General features: G+C 40.4%; 4 protein-coding genes across 6 annotated transcripts in view; 3 read left to right on the top strand and 1 right to left on the bottom strand.

Moving 5' to 3' along the window:
- Window positions 1-11: 11 nt before the first annotated feature.
- The window catches only part of LOC135342729 (uncharacterized), a 28651-nt gene continuing 6979 nt past the window's right edge, over window positions 12-21683 (top strand). Inside the window, exon 1 of the mRNA XM_064539561.1 lies at window positions 12-15. The gene's annotated coding sequence lies outside the window, so the exon portion shown is untranslated. The remainder of the gene's footprint in view (window positions 16-21683) is intronic.
- On the top strand, window positions 22-3748 carry LOC135342684 (uncharacterized). Of its 2 annotated transcripts, XR_010396896.1 has the most exons (6): window positions 22-258; window positions 320-341; window positions 392-1805; window positions 1874-2024; window positions 2089-2128; window positions 2211-3748. XR_010396896.1 is itself a non-coding variant. In XM_064539491.1 (4 exons), the coding sequence occupies exons 2-4, from the start codon at window positions 1886-1888 to the stop codon at window positions 3460-3462; spliced, it is 1431 nt and encodes a 476-aa protein (XP_064395561.1). In that variant the 5' UTR covers window positions 1644-1805; window positions 1874-1885; the 3' UTR covers window positions 3463-3748. The 2 variants fall into 2 exon arrangements, 1 of the variants encoding a protein (XP_064395561.1); XM_064539491.1 differs by lacking the exons at window positions 22-258; window positions 320-341 and having other exon boundaries at window positions 1644-1805.
- LOC135342775 (LHFPL tetraspan subfamily member 6 protein-like) lies at window positions 3709-7854 on the bottom strand. Its single transcript, XM_064539634.1, has 2 exons — window positions 7476-7854; window positions 3709-4238 (listed from the first exon to the last, which is right to left on the bottom strand). The coding sequence occupies exons 1-2, from the start codon at window positions 7852-7854 to the stop codon at window positions 4000-4002; spliced, it is 618 nt and encodes a 205-aa protein (XP_064395704.1). The 3' UTR covers window positions 3709-3999.
- Window positions 8071-21597, top strand: LOC135342605 (ankyrin repeat and EF-hand domain-containing protein 1-like). 2 transcript variants are annotated; one of them, XM_064539384.1, is made up of 15 exons: window positions 8071-8308; window positions 8613-8807; window positions 9092-9201; window positions 9803-10187; window positions 11197-11366; window positions 11970-12200; window positions 12417-12500; window positions 12739-12922; window positions 13243-13417; window positions 13706-13772; window positions 17774-17904; window positions 18584-18714; window positions 19934-20031; window positions 21087-21257; window positions 21400-21597. In XM_064539384.1, the coding sequence occupies exons 1-15, from the start codon at window positions 8071-8073 to the stop codon at window positions 21532-21534; spliced, it is 2505 nt and encodes an 834-aa protein (XP_064395454.1). In that variant the 3' UTR covers window positions 21535-21597. The 2 variants fall into 2 exon arrangements, with proteins under 2 accessions (XP_064395454.1, XP_064395455.1); XM_064539385.1 differs by lacking the exons at window positions 21087-21257; window positions 21400-21597 and adding an exon at window positions 20899-20988.

Here is a 21683-nt window from a genome sequence, read left to right as displayed (position 1 = left end):
AAAATCACAAAATCAATTCTTGGTCTATAGTGCTCTAGCTAACCTAGTTAGTTAGTCATTCATTTACTTGCTAGTCTCCCCGAGTTATCATGTTTAACTGCACCTGTATCAACACCCTTAAAAAGTGTACCATGGATGAAGTAACAGTTGACTATCTTGTGTGCGTTGGAGCTCCTTTACTAGGAACTGCTCTTCTGTTCCTTTGTATGGTTGCATGCTGCGTTGGATGCATTCACAAAAGAAGAAGGAAAAATAAAAGTGAGTTTCTTTTATCTTCTCTATATAATGATGAGTTAAATGGCTGTTTTTTATTCTACAGAACCAAGAAATGATCAATCAGGGTAAAAAAAGATGTTGTAATTTAAGATTATTTTATTTCTTTATTGCGCAGATTAGAAACACAAGAAAGAAGCAGCCCCATAGATTTGGCAACTGGACAAATAAACGGACAGCAAGAAACAGCCATGCCCCAAAGTATATCCTCGTCTGTTGAAATGAACACCAATTGTCAGCAAGTTGTCACAAAAAAATCAAAACCACAAGATTTCAGTCAACATGCTGCATCAGAACGTCAAATGCCTATATTTCCGTTAGCACGAAGCCACGAGCATGTATCTAGCGTCTCTACTACGCCTCGGCATAACCCGAACATTGCTAAAAGCCTGACTTTTGATAGCAGCTCTATACAAGCGCCAAAACTGTGGAAAGAAAGGAACAATTACGACAAATTAGTAAGAGAGAAGGAAACGAAGAAGCAAATTGCAAAAGAAATTGAACCTAATTATGAGGATTTGGCCACACTCGAGCAGACAATGCATTCTCAGCAAATCATTACAAACAAGTCTGAGCAGGAGCAAAAAAATATAAAAGGGATTTCTGAGAGCAACCATGAATATGAAGAATTGACGAAAGTAACTGATGATAGCAAGATACCGAATACTCCCACTCACGGTCGGTACAATGTGCTGACTACGGCAACAGACATCAACCCTTTTCAAGATGCTGTCGTACAAGAGGATACTGCTGAAAATATTAACGAAGACAAGTATTACAGCATAACAAGGGTGCACAGATTAGTCCCTGTGGGCAAACCGATCAATCAACGTAACAATGATGCTCTTTATCAAGCTCTTGAAGAGCCAGTATCTCAATCAAACTACAGCTGCAATCAGGTACAGCCAAGGCATAACACCTTCGCGAGCTGGACCACTAATCCTAAGGGAGGGGCTGAGGATAATCTGGTTCGTTCTTATAGTCACAGTCTGGAGAAATTGGATCCGATGTATGACGAGCCCTTCAAAGAGGAGCAGAGGTCAACACCACAGCTAGATATTTACAATGTCGACTCACTCTTCGATGATCCAAAGTATGTATCGAAGGATCACACTGATCGAACTTTTTCTACTGAATGTCCTGTGAGAGGTGCCTCGTTGACTGCACATTCACCGGGGAAACAAGAAAGCAAAGCGGCAATGCGAAAAACCAAATAAGGAATTTACCATTTGTGTGCTGTGTGATACCCTTTAGTTTATTGTGTGTTGTTACTATAAGTTAGAGACATTGTATGGCCTTATTTTGTATTCAGAAGTGATAGACAATAAGTATTTTCCCTTCTGTTAATGTCCCAATGCAACAACACAGCAGATGAATGCTGATAGCTAGATACAATATGATGCTCCCATGCATGCAGTGTAACAGATTTCACTCATAATTATATAGTCTTTTAAAAGCTGGAGCTCATCATAAACCTAGTTTGATCTGATATCTAGCTTCACCTATATACCATTCCCCTGCAACCTCAACAAGTAAGTCAGTTTTATTAGCTTCATTTGTGCACTCATCATGCAAATATGTGCTTCTCTTACTGTACTAGATCACTGTTCAGATGGGTTATTGCATGACAACTGTGATTAACTACTTTGTGTGCTTTGGAGTTCCAAGCGTTGTACTAGTTTTGCTTCTATGCATCGGAATTGTGTGCTGTACAGGGATATGTGTTCATAAGAGAAGGAAGAGAAGGAAAGGTATGTAATTAATGTCAATTACTATAGTTTATATTGATTTTAATTCATGCATTTAATTTCCCAGCTTCTGCAAATCTCTCAAATGAAAGCAACGAACACCCAGAGTATGTCTTCCATTAATAATTATTATGCTTTTACAATTACAATTATATATGTCGGCATGGTTTCTATGGTATACTTATGCAGGTTGGATGCTCAAAATGTGACTGTCCCAATAAACCTGGCAACAGGACAGCTGAACCAGCAAGAGCTCATCACCTCTGCTTTGAGTACAGAGAAGGTTAGCTACAGAGAAGAGGTCGAGCTCAAGAAAAATTACACAGACATGGAAACAATTGCAATTGAACAGCAAGTAGTACCAGTATCGCATCCATTACCGAAAATCCATGAGCAAATGACAAGTATCTCTACGGAGCAGAACACAACTATGTTTGTTCACAGTACTACCCATGACCTAGTCAATACCATAGCAACAGATACTCTCGTCAAATGCCCACAGCCTTCAAAACTGAAGAAAGTACCCTCGTATGAAGAAATACAAATGACTGAATCACAGAAAGAAATCCTTCAAGTAGATGAGCCAAAGTATGATGACATACTGGGTGCAACGGAGGTGAAGCAACAGACAGTTAGTGTTCCTGCTGACGGTGACCCTCGATATTACATCTTGTGCGATCCAAACGAACCTGATGAAGAGGGACACAGTCAGCAACCAACTATCAGAAGTGGTAACGTTTTAGGAGAGGCAAAAATGCAATTAACTCGCACCGCTCAATCTCATGAGCATTTCTATGAAGAGGTGGCAGATACAGTGAGTGCTGAACAGACTGAGAATACCTCTCAAGGTCGATACAATGTACTGGCTACTGCAATGGACAACCAAGATGCTGTTGTTCAAGAGGACACCACTGAACATTTGAATGATGAAAAATATTATAGCACGACTAGAGTGCACAGATTAGTGCCTGTGGGTAAACCAATTGAACGACTCACAAACAAAGATAATCTCTACCAAATTCTTGATTCGCAAAAGCCTCACTGGGAGTACGACCAAGTACAGTTACAACATAACACTGCTACGAGCGCTTGCAACTTTGAAAGGTCCACCGATAATCTGAGCCGTTCCCACAGTACTACTGGCCGCAGTTTTGAGAAGCTAGACCCTATGTATGACGAACCCTTCAAACCCCAGAGGTCAAGTTCTCTCTCCAAGGTAGACATCTACGATATGGATTGCCTTTTTGATGATCCTAAGTACGGAACAAAACGCTCTGCCATAAAACGATCCACTGATCAGCTGTTTGATGAGCCAGGCTACACCACTCACACTGAGGCTAAGGAATTATCGAAAAGGCACGTGTCATTCACTGCACAGTACGAGTCCTTGCAGGGCAAGAAGTGTTCAAGTAGAGCAGCAGCTCTTAGAAAGACTAAATAGCATTAGAAACATTACTTTACAGAAAGCAATCAGAACTATAGCATAGAAACATTATTTTACAGAGAACTATAAATTATACGAACAAAGCTTACACAGCATTAGTCTGCTATGTACAAATGTACCGGTATATGTACAAACCGTTTTGCTTATGCATCCATGCATGCACGTTAACATTTAATTTGTTGTACTTGTATAGGTGCGTGTTCATATTTTATAATAATAATTTCTGTTGTAGTGTATCAGGACTAATTTTGTCAAAGAATAATAACAAGAGTAGAGCAGCGAACATGTATAACAGACAAACAAGAACAAAATTTAATGGTGAAATAAAAGAAGTGCGATGTAACGCTAAACTGATGAATTGGTGAATAAAAACTGGCTGAGTGTCAACACTGTTCTTGCCTGTAAAAGGGTGCTTAAAATACACAACATCATAACGCATAACTATGATTATAAAGAAGTTTAAATAATGAGACTTAAGCCTTAAAAACATACATGTATACGTAGTGAATGAACCAGTGTGAGCATGGCATAAGTTTATAGGTAAGGGTCTCTATCATCATCTTCATCATCTTTGTTTTTCCGTCGATATGTTGTCCAGGACATTGCCGTGGCAACAAGGGCGAGAAAAGTGCCCACTATGGTAATGATGTAGGCCCAGCCTATGCTACATTCACCAATGTTGAATCGGGAGGTGGTTAGTCCGCAAAGCTCACTGGTTTGAGGAACATACAGTCCAGCAGGAAATAGGATCAGACTGATAATGAAGAGGATTGCTGTGTGTGTGTGAGAGAGAGAAAAGTAGTTAATTGTACAAAGTCAGTCGTAATTAGGCATACATGGTAAGGCTATTAGTACTTACACTAAGCTCGTGAACATTTGGCCTTGAAATAACAACATCATAAGCATTTGTAATCAACAAGGAAACTAAGGCTGGGGAAGCTACGTATTCGATTAGCAATAGACTATTAGTAAATATTGTGTGGGATATGTGGTGCCACTATAATTATAAAAGGGTGTGTAGCAATGAATGCTAGTAGGAGTATCCCTGTGAAGTGGATCATGTGAGAGCAGCATGACACTCGCTATTCACGATAGGCCACCCTAACCACCCACACACCCAGTAACAGTATTCATACAGTGAGGGAGTATAGCTCATACATCAAACAAAATGCCATACATTGGTAGTCAATCAACTATCACCATTTTAGTACTATGTAATTTGCTCTCAATAAAGAGACACGAGACAGTACCCTACATGCATGGGACAAGTACATGCCAGTAAGACCTATAGCGGATAAAATACATGGGTACAAAACTATTTATTTTCAGACAATGCATAGGGGCAATACATACTTCAATGAAGTTAAGACGAGTTGTGTGAAATAAGGTATGGTACATGTACGTATGTACCTTGAAATCAAAATTATAATTATGTGGCTATCATGTTTTCACAACATTACGGTGCTTTACTAAAGGGAGTAGAAAGTTATCTTTCAATATGACCATTCCCAAAAGCCTCCATAATAAACATAATAATAATATGCTTGCAAAACACTTAATGCGTACACTTGCATATACATTAATGACCATCTCTGATTGAACTATCCCAAATTCAGTCCTACCTAACAATAGCCTCGACTCCAGGTCCATGGAAAGTGTCTCTCCCTTCCTTGCGGCCTGGAATCGAGGCTAACCTAACAATAAAACTTCTCTGTACCACTGGGTTGGTGTGAAAAGGAAAAGGGGGCAGTGAGTAATGGTTTCCAGGCTATTGCCACATCTATGGGAAGTCATTTCACCACAAGTATGCAAACAATGTGTTGTGTGCATGTCATCTGAGGGTAATGGCCAAAATCAAGACTTCTGCAATATAGGAGTTAGTAGGAGCAATAGGAGTTATTCTCTAGCTGTTATGGTAACAGCTTCACGACCCATTGAACGCATATGCATAACAAAAATATTCCCAATAGGACTACTCTATTACTTAACCCAAACAGTTAAACACGTTATTTTGACTAGGGACTCGGAGAAGTACAAACAAATCACTGCACACAACCACCCACACACAAGAGCTGCATTTAGAAACTGTGAAATCACACGTACACTGCATGAATGGGCCTAGCCAGTACACATTAGGGATGGTCAAAACCAACCACGAGGCCTTAACAGCTAGGGACAACACTGCCTATTGTTCATAGCATTGAGACACCATGGCAACCACTGGGCAAATATTGTCAGCGGGGATTTGTACGGTGTGAGTGTAGGAAAGTGCCTTCACAATCGCAAGAATAAGTTGGGTAGATAATACTCCTTATACCAATTATACGAGTTTGTTCAACCACACTCTACTGTGTATGAAACTAAAACCTAATCTTCATAATTATCTTCACACCATATTTTTGAGTCGTCACTACCATGGTAAATTCTGATGTTGACAAGGAACGTCTGGCACGAAGGCTTAATGGATTTCTGTAGACATGACAATCAACCGCCTCAGTTAAGAATGACAAATTGATACTCTACCATTAACGTACACGGCCTGTAGCATATTTGGCAGACATTTAGTACTAGACAAGGACAAGTTAGTGTTCACACGGTTGACTACCTGGAATTAATTATAGCTTCTCCGTAATTGGCATATAACCACATTCTGCGCAAATTATGTGATCTGCATGAGTGGATATACATGTAGTAGAGTAAGCATGCTTAGAACAGAATGTCTATACCACACTCAACGCTAATTGCCTATTGAGTTGTTAAATAGATATCGTAAACCACCTTGTGTTATTATAAAATACAAGTTCAAATTAAGTACTTGACAGTTAGAAAACCATTGGCGATCCCCCCATTCTTCAAATTTTCCAGAGTAGCATGCATTAAATAATTTATCTTTGACCAATTGAAAACTTAACATTGACAGTTAGGATAAGATTCCAAAACACTCTCATCCTACACACCAACTCTATGCTGTTAATACCTCATGACTCACCGCTAACCAACTACTCTAACTACTAAGATATTATTTTGCTTTCAAGCAGGAAGGAGTACTAGACTCCATAGCAACTCTAAAGCAGGTCACACTTATAATTATGGCCCAGCTTGATACATTTTGCAAGTCCCAACATACTGTTCAGTGGTGTCTAGTCGTTAGCCTACACGTGAGAATTGGCATCAGTGTGTGGTTAGAGTTGCGTATATTTACTCATTTACAACAGAATTCATGTGCTGGAGACCAAAGGTTTAAATCAAGTGCACACACCTCCCCCATTCATGAATCTACTATAGGCACTCTGTCTACTGAAAAACAAAAACAAAATGTCTAGCTAAAACGAACAACAGCAGCTACTAATACCACAGTCATACATGTATAGGAGAAGTATACATGATGCTGCTTAGACAAATTATACTGGTCTCAGACGAGACTATTCAATCTCCATAGCTTTGCATTTATGGCTCACATCCACCGTGCTTATTCACCCTGTGGGCTAATTATCACCACAAATATAGACTGTAATCAATATTCATAATGTTCACAGCCTATTAAGTGCCATCAGCACAAATTAAACCAGTTGAAAATCTTAAACAGTCGATTGTTTGTATAACCTAAGAAGGAATCTGTCCACAAAAATTAATACTGTTAATTATATAAACCACACATACTGTTAAGCTTTGGAATCTATAAACAGTGCGTACTATCAGTACTTATAAAGAACCGTGCAGTTATACGACAAAACAAAATTGTTTACAAAACACAGCATAATTGTGTTGGGCTTCATAAAAACATACAAACAGTTTTAAAACTCTTGAAAACGCTATTTGAACTTGGGTTTTCCATAGGGTCACTTTAAGAAGAACACACACCAGCACATGTGCATTAGGTGTATCATGCATGATACATGTATCATTACAGACTCCCTAGTTACAGCAATGCAAATACAGACTCCCTAGTTACAGCAATGCAAATACAGACAGTCATATGCAAACATACACTCAGGTGATGATTAACTCACTTCCTAGAGCTTGGAAGATAAGAGATAAGATCATGACGACCGAATTGAATAGTTGTCGAACACAGAACCCAAATATGGCTGTGAGGGCAACCAGCACAAGAAAGCAACCTCCAGCTCCCATGAGCAGTGTGACGGCCTTCCATTCTGGGGAGAATATCTGATCAAAGTTCAGGTAGGATGAGCACTCAACTGAGATTGGTGAGGTCTCATTGAGGCACACTCTAAATGATGAGACTGTATCGAATGTTCCACTTCTCTCACGGACTAGCCAGTTGGGAAAGTATAATCCAATGGGGCAGAGGATAGCAGCTGCTATGGATAGAAAGGCCCAGATGTAGGCTGGAATGGTGTAGCTTGAGGGACAACGACACTTGCCCATTTCTATAAATAGTTCCAGGCAACAGTAGGACTAGTGCGCTAGTGGTGATGAGTTGTGGTCTATTTAGCTCTTTGATATTTGTAGACTGTTCTTGACAGGTCAGCACAGCTCCAGTAGGAAAGCTCAGGTACTCAGAGTGACAGCTGGAACATTAACACAGTCGAATAGTGATTTAGAGATCTAACAATGACCTCAAGAATGAATTGAGGGCGTGGCATGTTTCCAAGTATTTCGAGCCCCTCCCACACACCTTGCACACTGTTAATGTTTCCATGGGAGCAGCCTCTGACCAAAAGAAAGGAAATTAAGAAAGAGCGACTGGAGATGCCTTTAGCGGCAAGCAGACTGGAGGTGCTGCAAGTGAGGAAGCTCATTCAGTGTGTGAGGCAGCAAGACCTGCCACAGATCACTAAAATGATTGAGCTAGGAGTCAAAGACCTGTTGGATTATCAAGGTACATAGCTATTATGCACAATGAAGCTTTTCCCCGGGAATATTGTAGATATAGCATATTGTAGATATAGCCAACCTACCTATAGACAGTTGGTTATAGTATGTAGATCATACTAGGTCAGCCTACCTAGGAACGTATTCTCTTTGAATTGGAAACTTTGTAATAGGTAATGATCATTAGCTCCAATGTAGGTACAATGCACACGCACACAAGCGTAAGCGTAATCTACTACAATTGTTCGAACCTCAACTAGGGGATGTACATGCAATTCAACTAAATCCTATTTCCCTATTTCTGTCCTCAGATCCTGATACAGGGGAGAGTGCACTCCACGTGGCTTGTGCTCTCAACTATGATGCTATAGTGACCAAACTACTGGTACTGGGTGCTAGTACAACTGTACAGGACAACATGGGCATGACTCCTGTGATGACTGCATGTAGCTATGGCCACCAGCAAGCTATGGAGGCTCTGGCTTCTAAAGGCATCGATGCTTCAAGTAAGAGAATCGCGGGCACGTTTCTAATAATTATTGAAGCCCCTGAAATTGGCGCGCCTTTGCCTAATTGATAAAAACTGATGTAAGGTCCTTTTGTCGTCTTACGTGTCTTGTGTTTGTATTCATGCAGTTGAGCATCTCCAAAACTATTTACTTCTTGTACCTTGCTCTATAAATCGTCACTAGTATTTTGTATGATCCACCTTCTTTAGGGCCCCTGAATTGTCGAACAAATTATAATTACTGATGCATTTTCCTGCTCATTGATCTTCTGTTTCTTGCAGCGCTTGACAATAACGGTCAAGGACCTCTGTTCCACTGTATGCACCCAACCAACCGCCACGTCAAGTGCATGGCATTCCTCCTGGAGATTCATATGGATCCAAACTCGAAGGTGAGCTAATTACTACAGCTCTATCATAATAATAGTTGATCATTTCAGCCACCAGTTGTGAATGGTCGAAAAGTAATGTTTGTTTGGTGACCTACATGTAAACTAGAGCACTGAAGTACATGTACTAACCCTCGGCTGTTAACATGAATAAATAGATCTATAAAAACCAAGTAAAGAAGCAACAACCTAAATAATAGAGACCGGTAAAGGATCACTTCAGCTGCAAATATATACATAGACTACCTCGAATAAATGTCGCGTGTAGAGCTAGGCAACGTGCTTAGCTTTTGCTCGCTTTTATACAACAACGAAGCTTTAACATCGAAATCTGCCACTTTTAAAACTAGTGTGGAGGCTATCCATGCTGTAAACGTAGTGCTATGGCATCCAGGTGAGTAGACTCCACATATTACAAACAAACAGACAGTAATAGAGGCTACGTGATCGTGTATAATGCGGTAGGGGCTGCATGACTTTTATTACACGCTTGTTACTTTGAAAGCATGATATAAAATAATAGCACACTCTGTGTTTAATTTCTTTCATCCTTGAATAAATAAAGTTCCATATAATTATCCTTTTGTTCCTCTCTCCTCTGCAGTCAGAGCAAGGCACTCCAATACTATGTGCTGTGTGCTCTAAAGGCCTGGACAAGCACTTGGAGAAGCTACTAGACAAAGGGGCCGACCCGAGCGCCAATGACCCTGTCAAGGAGAATAAACCAGCCATTGTTTTAGCTGTTGAGGGCAACCACACAGAGTGTATCAAGCTACTTATGGTGTCAGGGGTGGACAAGAATGCCGTGTATGGGGTGGAAGGCATGGGGGCCGTACACAGAGCGGCTGAATTAGGGCTCTTTGAGTCGATACAAACACTGTCTGCATACGGAGCTGACTTTAGACTCTCTATTAGCACTGGAGAGAACGCAATGCACATGGCCACTAAGAACTACAGGCTCCTCTGTACTAGACTCCTGGGACAAAGAGGTGAGTAATTTTGTTTTCTCTTAAAATATTTTACTTTATTTAGATCCCACTTGTGTGTGTTTAGCAGGGAATTATGAGCCATAATCTCATAGTTTCCCAGGGAATTATAAGCTTGAGGGTATAAAGTACAAGTACTATTTTTGAATGTACAGAAATGATAATAAAGCTGTAGCTGCATGATAATTAGCTATGGCTGTTCAGTTTTTTCACTACCAGTTTCTATAGCGTTTGCTGGGTTGATGGTAGGGTTCACCAGTATCTTTTCTTGTCGAGGAACAATGATTTTAACAGTTCTGGGTCCATTGTCACAAGCATGAAAGCATGTCTTCAACTTGTAGCATTTGTCAACTTCGTCCTCCTGACTTCTGTTTCTATCCTGCAGCCATGTTTCAAATTGCAGTATAGACTCCTGTGTCTTTTTGGGAACGATAGTGCACTGTAGCATTGCTGCAAGCTGTTCCTTGCTAGCTAGCCGTACATATCAGAACAGTTTACTGAGAAGCTTGAGCTGGGGTGGGGCTTGAGTGCAGATAAAGAGGAGGCTGGGCTCATTTGTTGCAGAGCGCTTCCTGCACAAGGTGGAGTCACTAGTTTGTCCATTCCAATGTTGAAGCAAGGCCAATGCAAAGGTTTTTTTAGCAGAAATCATCTAGACTAGCTTGTCAGAACAGGACATTTTCAAAAATAAAGCTGTTGCTAAGGCTTGCTGCTTTTATAGATACACTTCTTGCCTGAGGCAGCCAATGAAAAGTGGGATCTAAATCAGTTAGCACATGTGCATTCGGTATCTATGGTTATAGTGTCCCTCATCCCTCGGGCAAAGCCCTCGTGATATGGGACACTATAACACATAGATACCTCATGCCCATGTACTATCTATAACGTAATGGTGCACGTACATTTGTAACTCACTTTTATAGTCTCAAAAGTTGCTCTGTATGTGTGTGTGGTGTATTATATTGAATAGTGTACAATTTTCATTAATTGTCACATGATTATGTGTGCATAGGTTGTCCGGCTAATCAAGCCACTAATGAGGAGGGGCTCACCCCTCAGAAGATAGCCAAGACGGAGGGCTACAAGGACGCAATGAAAGAGCTTAAGAAGTTGACCACGTTTCAAGACAAGGCAGAGAAAGGGGGCAAACCAAAGGGCTTTGCTGAGCCATGGGCTGTCAGGGTGAGACCAATACTGCTGATATAGTAGAGTACGTTAATGTAGAGAATTGTTGGAACCTACTAATAATTGATGGTCAACAGCCACAACAGTTATCGGCAAAAATGAGACCGCAAATAAAGAGGTGTCCTTGTTTGTAAGTCAAAGTACTGTGTCAGACCCCCGCTGATAATACAATGTAGGCCCCATAAATTCTCTGCAACCAGTGACATTTCTGACACCCATGCAACTGCTAACAAGGGTTGTTATGTTCACATACCATAGGATTAGGGGTTGGTAACCTGGCTGCATGGATGACCACAATAGACAAGTTTCACTGTGTAGGAGATTATCCTTAGTCTGGCCTAAATGTTTATTGTATACCGAATTTCAAATGCGAGGCTCTTTCGATTGCAAATTGCATGTTTTCGCATACGAAAGACATGAGTATAATTAGTGGTTTGTACAGTTTAACTGTGCATTCCAAACTCGGCATACTGTACGTTTCTATCCGATAACTGATGAAATGTACAGTAACACTGTACATGCTGCATATACTCATTTTTGACTTAATGTTTGTACCCTACTGATTCCTATATATCTTGGTGTACCCCCCTCCCCCTCCAGCTGTATGACTGGATGGTGGTGAATAAGATAGCTGTGATGGATGTGCTCAGAGGACAAGATGAAGAGAGGTCAGGGGTCATTCCCTCAGACAAGTTTACGGAGGTCCTACAAGGGATAGGGGTGCCTCTGCAATCAGAAGAGTTTGATAAGCTCCTCAAAGTCTACGACAAGAAGGGAGAGGGCAAACTCAACTACGAAGACTTCCTCACAGAACAGAAGTTCATTCATGCTGTGAGTTTGTTATGAAATTCTGCCTTCATGCATGCACAAGTACACACAATCTAGTGTCTGTATACACTAGAGGTTCAAAGGAGTACAGTGCTGCACTTATTCAACCCCACTCAAAAAACAACGTTTCACTTATAGCTAGGTACCTAATATTAGCATGCTTGCAGTCTGTATGTGGTGGACCTTTCATCCATTGATCACACACGCACACTCTCCCAGCAATACAAGCTCAAGCCTGGGGACGATATAAAGAAGAAGGCGAAGAAGGGCAAGAAAGGAAAGAAAGGAGGAAAGAAAGGAAAGGTATGAGATGCATACTGTGAAACTTGAACTACACATTCAACAACTGTCAGGCGTTTTGATTAGTCAGTCGTTAGTTTATTGTAATTTTGGAGTTTAATCCACTTGCCCCTGCTTGGTATTGCATGTACGAATTTCAATAACATTAATTTTGCTGTACCGTTATGTTAGTTCAATAAGTTCTTAGCTACATGTGCTAACAACTGAAGGTATTGCACATTGCTTCCCTTGATCTTCCTAGGGTGGTGGCAAGACTAAGATTCTGTTCCCCATCTACTATGAGCAGGAGCGAGCTCCCACAGCTGGAGTGCCTGGGGGAGTGATTGAGAGGGAACAGTTTGTGACTGATGTCCAACGCTTTCCCAGAGACTACTCTCTCCCACATACACTATTGGATGACTCCCCCTGGTACCTTATTCATCCAGGTATACCTGTTAACTGCATTACATTGTATAGCTACATGTCCTTGCTGCATGTGTTTCAGAATTTTTTTCCTGATGTGTGACCTCTGTAGCTATACGTAGGTTGCTATCATGTCTGTTTGTTTGTCTACATGTAGAGCTAGTCAGGCTCTCATAATTATAGTGGCTATGCGGTTAAGGCTCTCATTAATTTGTATACATTTAACACATCCTTGAAACTTTACGGAGAGGCGAATAATTTTATGCCGTTATAAGTACAAGGAAAATTATTGTTTACAAGTTCAAAAAGAGTTCTCTGTTACTATATCTTCGTCCCCTTGCAGAGCGTCAGTATATGCAACTGTACGAGGCAGTTCGCCATGGCAACCTGGAGTCACTACAGAGTGCCCTCAGTACTGGCCTGTCTGTTGATTGCAGGGACAAGTACAACAAGACCCCTCTCATGGTGGCAGCCGCTCATGGCAGGATTGATGTCATCAAGTACCTACTAGAGAAAGGGTGAGTTGTGTACTTCAAGGTCTTGTGTATGGCAGTCTCAGCTGATGCAGTGACACTTCTGAATGAAGGAGGACACTTTGCACTTTAATTTTAGATACATTGTTTCTACCAAAAGGTTTTGTACACCATACTTGAATATGAAAGTAGTGAGATTTTGATGATGGGAGCACTGTAAAAGTATAAAAATATACTGGTTACAGTTGTCCCCTGCTCAGAGAGTGTCCTTTATTTCCTTTGTAATATTCGTCAGAAATCTAGAAGTAAAAAGTTAATGTTTGTTTTTCTCAGAGCTGATGTGAATGCATTTGACAATTTCCAGTGGACTGCTCTGCATCATGCAAGTCATGCCGGAGAGGTGAGTGTGAATTTAGCTTCTTCGTTTAGTGACCCTTTACCATACACCCTACTTACCTACTACCTTTTGGTTAAATTGCCTTTACCATACCTAAAATTTCTTTACCCACTGTTTTGTCCTGCAAAATTATTCTCGATTAACCATCGACATTAATTTTTATGTATGGTGTGTCTTTGAGATCATCCCAGTAGCTTCCTAAGAACTTTCTAAGATTGTGAAAAATGCTTAGTTGTGCTACATTTATGACAGAATCCGTAATGTTATACTCATGGTATGCATGCATACACACTTTTTCAATCTGAGGATTGATTGTGTATACAGTGTGATCTAATTGTACCCACATTTTTGCTTAATAGTTATGATTTGTTTCAAATCATTTCCCAGAAATTGAACAAAATACAACAATTCCATTGTCTAGTATGTGCGTTGTATTCACTCACCTTCCTACCGTGAGAGATTTTCTCACAATCAATATGGGATTAAATTTCAATGCCTAAACTTAGTTTTGTAGCGAGACCTATTCGTGGAGCTATGCGATTATATATACAGGGAGTTTTTGTACGCAATTAGCTGTGCTATCACTAATTAACATTCTGAAGTCTAACATTATTGTATAATTATGCTGCAGTGTATAGCTACATTGTAACACAGCATTATTGGCTAGGTCCTTAATTCATTTTCAAGGCCATGTACATTAAAATAAGTAAACAGGAATTGGAAGATTCTCCCTATCAGGATGCTCCCACGTTCATATAGCAGATGTTGAATACCTTTATTAGCCTATCCCCAACCCTATTCTCCTGGGGTGTCTAGAGTGCAGTCTGGAGCACACGCTTGCCGGCAGAACGTGGTTAGCTGATGTCACGTACTTTGCACTAGTGGGGCTAATAACAAATGAAGAGTGTGTGACAATTTCCAGTAACTATTGCATACAGTGGGCACAGGTGTGGATAACACCCACACACCTGTTAACCAAAAACCGATTATTAGTCAGGATTCATTAATCATTCATCATAGAGCAGAGTCTAGAGGGTAAAGATTATTGCAAGGGCCATAAATTAATATCAGCAATTCTAGAAAATGAATTTCTATAAATTGTTTATAATAAGGTTTCAGGGTTTGGGTGGCACTGTGGGCCGAGGGGCTATACTGTGTGTCCCACACAGGAATGTAAGACTGAATGCATGCACACTCTCGATCACCATGTAGCTGATGGAGTGATGAGTAAGAATTATAAGGAGAAGAGCCTTTGTACTAGTCTTTAGTCTTAGTATTATTTATGTTGGTACGTAATGGAATCCATTTTTTAGACAAACACACATTTAGCTGCATGCACTAGCTGTGTCTCTTCAACTAAGTGGGGGGTGACCCATGATTTAACTCGCAGGAAAGGCAATATTAAATTCTATGCAAGGCCTTCGAAGTGGTTTTGTAAAGTGACTATTGGTTGTTAAATTTTTGGAAGCGGATGTGTGACCGTTCCAAGAATTGTTAATTCGAGGCACCTTAGGTGGCTGCTGCGGGTTATAGTAGTCAGTTTGTCTGTCTGTCTGCCCGTCTGTCTGTGTATTCTGAGTCTGCATGCTCACCCGGCTGCCAGAGGGCTTCGCTTAGGATAGCCTCGCCACAACAAATTTTAGGAAACATTTTGCGAGCAAAATTGCTTGTACCCACGTTAGCTATAGAGGTAGCTATAGCTAAACGCGGCTGTGCACAAATTGTTTAATACACACAAATCTGAGAAAAACTCCCGTGTGTTCGTTCGGTTTGGAAGCTGATTGCATAATCTCATGATGATCCTTGTACACTGAGGAAAAGCTTAGTCACTCAAACAGGGTGAATGCGGTATTGGTGTTTCTTTTCAAATGTCAATATCTATGCAGTAATGACTGTACAATAATTATATTATGTGATGTCTAGTTTCTAGTTCTGATCCTTCCCTGCAGAGATTTGCAACATATGTGAAAATACGTGTAAAATGCTAAAATGCTAGTGTCAATTCTAGTTAAAAATGCCTATCAATGCAGCTGTACATGTGAGCCCTCCATGTGAGAGCTCCAGGCTTTTTTGCTGACTGTACTGTGATCATATTCACGGACAGTGCATGTCTGACCTACCACTTGTACTGCAGCAATGCTACGTGTAATTCTCATAGCCTTGCCACAGCTTTTGGATTATCAGTAAATTTAATTCAGTATCCCTATAGTTTCTGATTGTCCCTGTAGTTGCCGCTATGTATGGGCTAGCTTCCATCTTTATGTTCTCATGCATATACTACTGCTTTTCAACAGTCCCCTAGTTGTGAGACATGCTATAGAACTGCCGATCGAGGGTTTAGCATTTCAGTGAATCAGCAACTCCTTTTTTCTCAGTACATATTAGGTAGCGTTTTCCCCACTCTCCTCTGGTATTTGCGTTGGGGTATGAGATGTGTAAACTGCCATAGAAGTTCCCATGCATGTTGAATATTCCCACAGCTGCAATGTTTGATCACCATGGTAGCCACCCACCGGTAAATACCACGCATTGCAAGCAAGAGTGATACCTCCTGCCACAAGTATTGTCATATGTAGGGTCTCTGGGGAGCTAGCATGCACATGCTGTGACATGCATGGGCATTGCATTCTTGTCTTAATTTCTTATAATGCTGGTGCACAAATTGAATTATGTGTAGACTCAATCAAGTATGGTAATTTGGTGAAGAACATGTCTATTGTGGCCACTAGGCCCTAGCTAGGTGTATGTATGTCCTGGAAGTTTTGGCATATATTAGCTAGCAGCCACCTCTTTATTGCAACCACTGGTTGTCTGCTCAATGGAAATCATGTGTATGCGTGCAAGGGAATATAACACTATTTGGTACTTGCTTCATTTGCACTGTATACAAGTGCCCGGCCACTCTACTGTGCATTACACTAATAGTCATGTGTACAATAATGTGATACATAGCATGCTGACAGGGACGTGGGTAAGAATGCTCTAATGTGATTGTTAAATTTGGGGCTCTATGCCAAGAATTTATCAACCGACATTGAGCCCTAGGATCTTAATGCGAATCTAATTGGTATCAATTAAACATTGCATACACATCCATAATGGTATTCTAGATATCTCAAGAGGTCACTTGTGTCTGAATTTACAAATTAATCGCTGTGTTTTTGACTATGAAACACTTCTTAAAGCAGTGGTATGCACTCTTCATAATAGTCTGTAATACATACTTGTGTATGCCAGATTGCTAACAGTATTACTAGTGTCTGTAAGTGGACTATAATTATTGTAACATCTGTCCTTTGAAAAGCTCACTTTGAAAATCAAGATACACACCAATTAAGCTATTTTGGCCCCCAAGGCATTGTGGGATGCTGTACATGTTTTGACTGGCTGTACCAACACAAAGGTTTTGATGTGCCTTGGTCACATTATGTCCTTTGACAAGCCTGTGTACAGTACCTATATAATTATAATTGTTACAATAACAGGAGTTGGTGTAGTATGTAGTGCAGACTAAAAGTTGCTTTGAGCATCTTGCTGTAGTTAATACGATTATTATTGTACGATTATTATTGTACGTACAAGCCGAAGTCCTTTAATGAGAAATACTTTAAAACATCCCTCTTAGCCCGTATTGGGTGCATGGTCTATAGCTACAGTCGTCACTGAGTCTAGCTATACCATTCGATACTAACAATCTGTGTACACGCAGTTGCACTACTATCAGCTTACATAAAGTATGTAACAATTATTGTTAACAATTAAGAGATCAGTTTTGGGCAAGGAGATAATTGTTTATGGCCGTATAATTGTTTGTTTTTTATCAGCTCTACTTTCAGAACATGTTAAACTGTATACACAGATACCAGAAAAATATTAATTCCTCGTGTGAGTACCAGTGTATGTGTACCTTTAATATAGGGATCTGCACACATGAGTGTTGTGTAGGAAATTTGACAATCCTCTAATAAATCTCCTGGCTGTTACTGTACTTACGTACTGTACAGGAGAATGTGGTGAGACTCCTACTAGATGCTGGTGGCAACATTGATGCCCAGTCTGTGAATGGAGGCACTCCACTCATGAGGGCCATAGAGACCTCACAGAGGGACATGGTCAAACTGCTAATGGAGAGAGGGTGAGTGCTGCACTGCATGTGCACACATGTTTTTCCATGTACGTACATTATTTTAGGTGTTTCTGCACGAATAGAATTTAAGGTATTGATTAAGAAAAATTTAAGGTATCAATTGAGAAAAATGCACGGCCCATAAGCCTATAATTTTACCTGCGGTTAAGGCGTAATAGCATATGAATACATACGTGAAGTCATGTTGTGTGTATAGTCAAAACCATTGAATTATGTTGTGTTTCCTAGTTCAAACCACATCAAGTAGTCGGCATTGACAGTGATTCCTGATAGGGAAGGAACCACATGTTCCTGTTCCACTACAGTGGTCTAGGTGACCTGTAATGTGTCATCACACAGCTTCTGTACCATTATGGTCAATGCTGATTGTATAATTCTGTGAAAAAGGGGCCCAATGTCCTTTCTATAATGTAATTATCAAGTTGAGTGTATAGATGTGGTTGAAAATACCGGGCATGCTTCAGCACTTGATGCAAGTGGTTGTGGTTGCTTATGTACACACAGACAGTACTTGGTGCCCTGCATGACCCAGCTTTTACACAATTGGATGCTTTCGAAATTCCAACTATATCTACACATTGACTATAATTATAGATAGTGGAACTCCTATTCCTGCACTATCATTATGGGTATGTACTATATTGAAAGTTGTATCCCCCTCCTCCAGTGCCAAGGTGATTCTTGAGAACAAGAATGGCCACACTGCTCTGGAGGTGGCCAGGAACTGGGGAGATGAGTACATCTATGCCATACTCTATGCCAAGTGTTCCTCCCTACCACCGCCAGTGGAGAAAAAAGGTGAGGCAATTCGGATTGGGATTTAACGCACAATTTTTGTGGTAGAGGATTGTATAAGGCAAGTACATTTTGTTGAATGGTAATAGAGTTCATTGTTTGATCATAACTCCGGCTTTGGACACTATAACACATACATGTAGATACCGAATGCACATGATCTAACTTGTTGGCTAGCAACATACATCATGTGTATCCAAGCAATCCAGAACTATACCTCATAGTTTCCTGCTAAAACATAAGTATGTATAAACAAACAAATACTTGACCACATTAGAATCCTAGTATAGAGTACTATACCTTCCTCCCCTACCAAACCTTGTTGTGTCCAGGCACTGTGTATAATTTCTCATGACATTGTTCCTAATGGAATCTCCTCTCCAATGCTACCAAATATACCCCAGTGACAACATGGAAGGTAGCTGTACAATAGAGCCTAATCAGGGGAAATTCTAACTCGTTAAAGACGCAACAATTTCCGATTGAATTGTTTGAAAGCATTACAAGTATCCAATAGCATAAAATGGTTCCCAGACTACGTAGCTGGCCGTTGATTAGTCTGGTATGTGTTTTCCTCCTATCTGTTTGTAAATAAAGAGCAATCCGGCTAAGTAGTAATCAAATTGCCATTTCAAATTAATGGCAGCACTGAGTCACTGAGTGTACCATTGATACACACTTGATTTTGCTCGTTTGATGTTTTTTCAGGTGTTCCTTCGGATGTACATATTTAAGCTGACAGCTCGTTAGCAATTCATTAATTATGATGTATATTTAGCTCCCCCATCAAAGGCACCCCAGCTGCCAGTGGTAGTGCGTGTGTGCACTCAACCATTGTCCGCATCTCCTGTGGGAGTTTGTTACATCACAAGCAAGCTACGTACCTATGCACATGCACGGTCATTCCTTTAATAGCATAGTGTGTAGCCATGGTAGCTTGACATGTGTTGGCATGGATTTGATTGAAATTTAAAAGCTGTGGGAATCGTTGAACATCATAGGAAGCTTGCAGTGAATGTGAATGTCGTTGTAGTGAACCTGCATGTCTATTAAGTGTGGTAGCAGGTCATCCTTTATTATACAGCCTGGTTATACAGTACGTGCGTAGGCCCCACAACCTCCATACACTAACTTGGTAGAGCACTTTTATTACTGCTCACTGTTAGTCTAACCAAGAACACGCTCACATATATAATTTAGCACTTTTTTACCCTCTTTGCAGGCAAGGAGAAAGGTGGTAAGAAGAAAGATGGGGGGAAGGGTAAGGGAAAGAAAGGAAAGAAAGGAAGTAGTGACGACTCTCTGCCCAAGATATTACCGGTATGTCCAACTATTAGGTGTTTCTATACAGCTTGCAATTACATAGAGGTTAATTCGTTTCCCTGAGGTCGTGTGTGTTGCATTATGCTTAATTGATTGGTTGTGGGAGTATCTGTGCATGCTACGTATGTATGTAGCTGCAACTCAACTACGTAGGTGGCAGTAATTCAGCTTATTTCACATGCTCTGTGTGTCCATGGTAGTGCCGTGTGTCTAATATGTAGGTGGATAGATTAAAGGTATAGGGTAAACTGTGGTATGCTGCAATAATAATTATGTTGGTGCTTTGGATCGTTCAGCAAGTAATTAGTTGAAAGTCTTAGTCTAAAACTTGGCTGTATAGCCCATCATGTAATTCCAGTTTCCTTTGCTCAAATTACACCCAGCTGTGTGGGTTGAATACCACAAATAAAAGCCCAAGGCATCTCACATTAGATGCAGTAAATAGTCAATCTCAATGTTGATATTGATATTGGGTTTAAATTGTTGTTTTTATTGCAAAGGTCAATTGAACCTAGACTGATACGTACACATCAGTGTTAGCCTGTTTGAGCTCAGCCACATCAAGAGCTATTGCTAATTTCATGGGTTTTGTCTAGTTTTCCATAAATCAATGTCAAGTCTTGTGGGTGGATACACTGTTTGTGGTTAAGTTCAATTACACCACAATGTGCGGTTTTGTGGATCTTAGCAATTGAGAGACATAATTCTTTAAAAATGTACTAATGACCTGCATGCATGTGTGCACAGGAGAGTGGACCACTTTTAGCAACTGCGTATCGTTTACAATTTGTAGCTATGCTTGTAAATATTGCATGTGAAAGAGTGCGTGTCAGAAGCAATTTTAGTTTTGCCTTTTCGTAACAGATCATAATACTTGTGACAAGGTTGCTTGACTACGATCAATACGTGCACTGTGCACATCTGAATCAGGTACTTTGATTCCAAACTTGTCCTACATCAGTGAGATTTTTAACAATCTCTCTCTCTTTAAATATCTTATTTGAGAATACTAGCTAGTTGGCTTATATACTATATTTCTCTACTCAATACAGGGTCCTCCTCTTGAGCCCCTCCCTCCTCCACCTCGACTGCCCACCCCGGCAGAGTATGTGGAGTCTGCCAGGAGGAGGTGCTCTATAGGAAGCATGCAGAGTTCCACTCTCATCAGACCCTCACCCAACTATAGGCCTAGACCAGCATGGGTATCAAGGCCCCCTTCAATGGTGAGATACCATAAGGCTATAATTATAACACCTTATGTGCCATATATAATTATTAGGACCATTTTCGCAGTTTGAAGCTTTTTGACGCACAATAAGCTTTTATTGTGCTGCAGAGAATAATACTTTTTTTTTTCATTTTTAGCAAACCCACTTCGAGGTGCAGAATAAAGCAAGAGAAGAGAGAGGAATCGAGAGAACTGATTTTGGGGAGATGCGTTCACCATTTCAACTGCAACTGTTAGCTAGAGCACAAGCACTTGAAGTTACTGATCCTTAGTTTGTTGTTTTTGTACTAGTATGTTTTTCACATAAACTTGATAAAGTATCTCACACTCTATAATTATAGTGGATGATGACAAAACGTGTGTGGGTGGGTGGTTGCTAAGAGATAAGGGTTGGCAATTAATTTACCGGTATAATCCCCTA

The sequence above is a fragment of the Halichondria panicea genome, chromosome 10 (assembly GCF_963675165.1).
Source record: "Halichondria panicea chromosome 10, odHalPani1.1, whole genome shotgun sequence".
In the NCBI taxonomy this organism is placed as follows: domain Eukaryota; kingdom Metazoa; phylum Porifera; class Demospongiae; order Suberitida; family Halichondriidae; genus Halichondria; species Halichondria panicea.
This window is presented reverse-complemented; position numbering and strand designations above follow the sequence as displayed.

What these genes read in the sequence shown, in the direction of transcription:
- LOC135342605 (XM_064539384.1), top strand. Translation starts at nt 8,071, where the DNA reads ATGTTTCCAAGTATTTCGAGCCCCTCCCACACACCTTGCACACTGTTA. An exon ending in AAGGAGGAAAGAAAGGAAAG is followed by an intron (nt 12,501 to 12,738) that starts GTATGAGATGCA and finishes TGATCTTCCTAG; the next exon opens with GGTGGTGGCAAGACTAAGAT. An exon ending in AAGTACCTACTAGAGAAAGG is followed by an intron (nt 13,418 to 13,705) that starts GTGAGTTGTGTA and finishes TGTTTTTCTCAG; the next exon opens with AGCTGATGTGAATGCATTTG.
- LOC135342684 (XM_064539491.1), top strand. Translation starts at nt 1,886, where the DNA reads ATGGGTTATTGCATGACAACTGTGATTAACTACTTTGTGTGCTTTGGA. An exon ending in GAGAAGGAAGAGAAGGAAAG is followed by an intron (nt 2,025 to 2,088) that starts GTATGTAATTAA and finishes TTAATTTCCCAG; the next exon opens with CTTCTGCAAATCTCTCAAAT. An exon ending in GAAAGCAACGAACACCCAGA is followed by an intron (nt 2,129 to 2,210) that starts GTATGTCTTCCA and finishes ATACTTATGCAG; the next exon opens with GTTGGATGCTCAAAATGTGA.
- LOC135342775 (XM_064539634.1), bottom strand. Translation starts at nt 7,854, where the DNA reads ATGGGCAAGTGTCGTTGTCCCTCAAGCTACACCATTCCAGCCTACATC. An exon ending in TATCTTCCAAGCTCTAGGAA is followed by an intron (nt 4,239 to 7,475) that starts GTGAGTTAATCA and finishes ACACACACACAG; the next exon opens with CAATCCTCTTCATTATCAGT.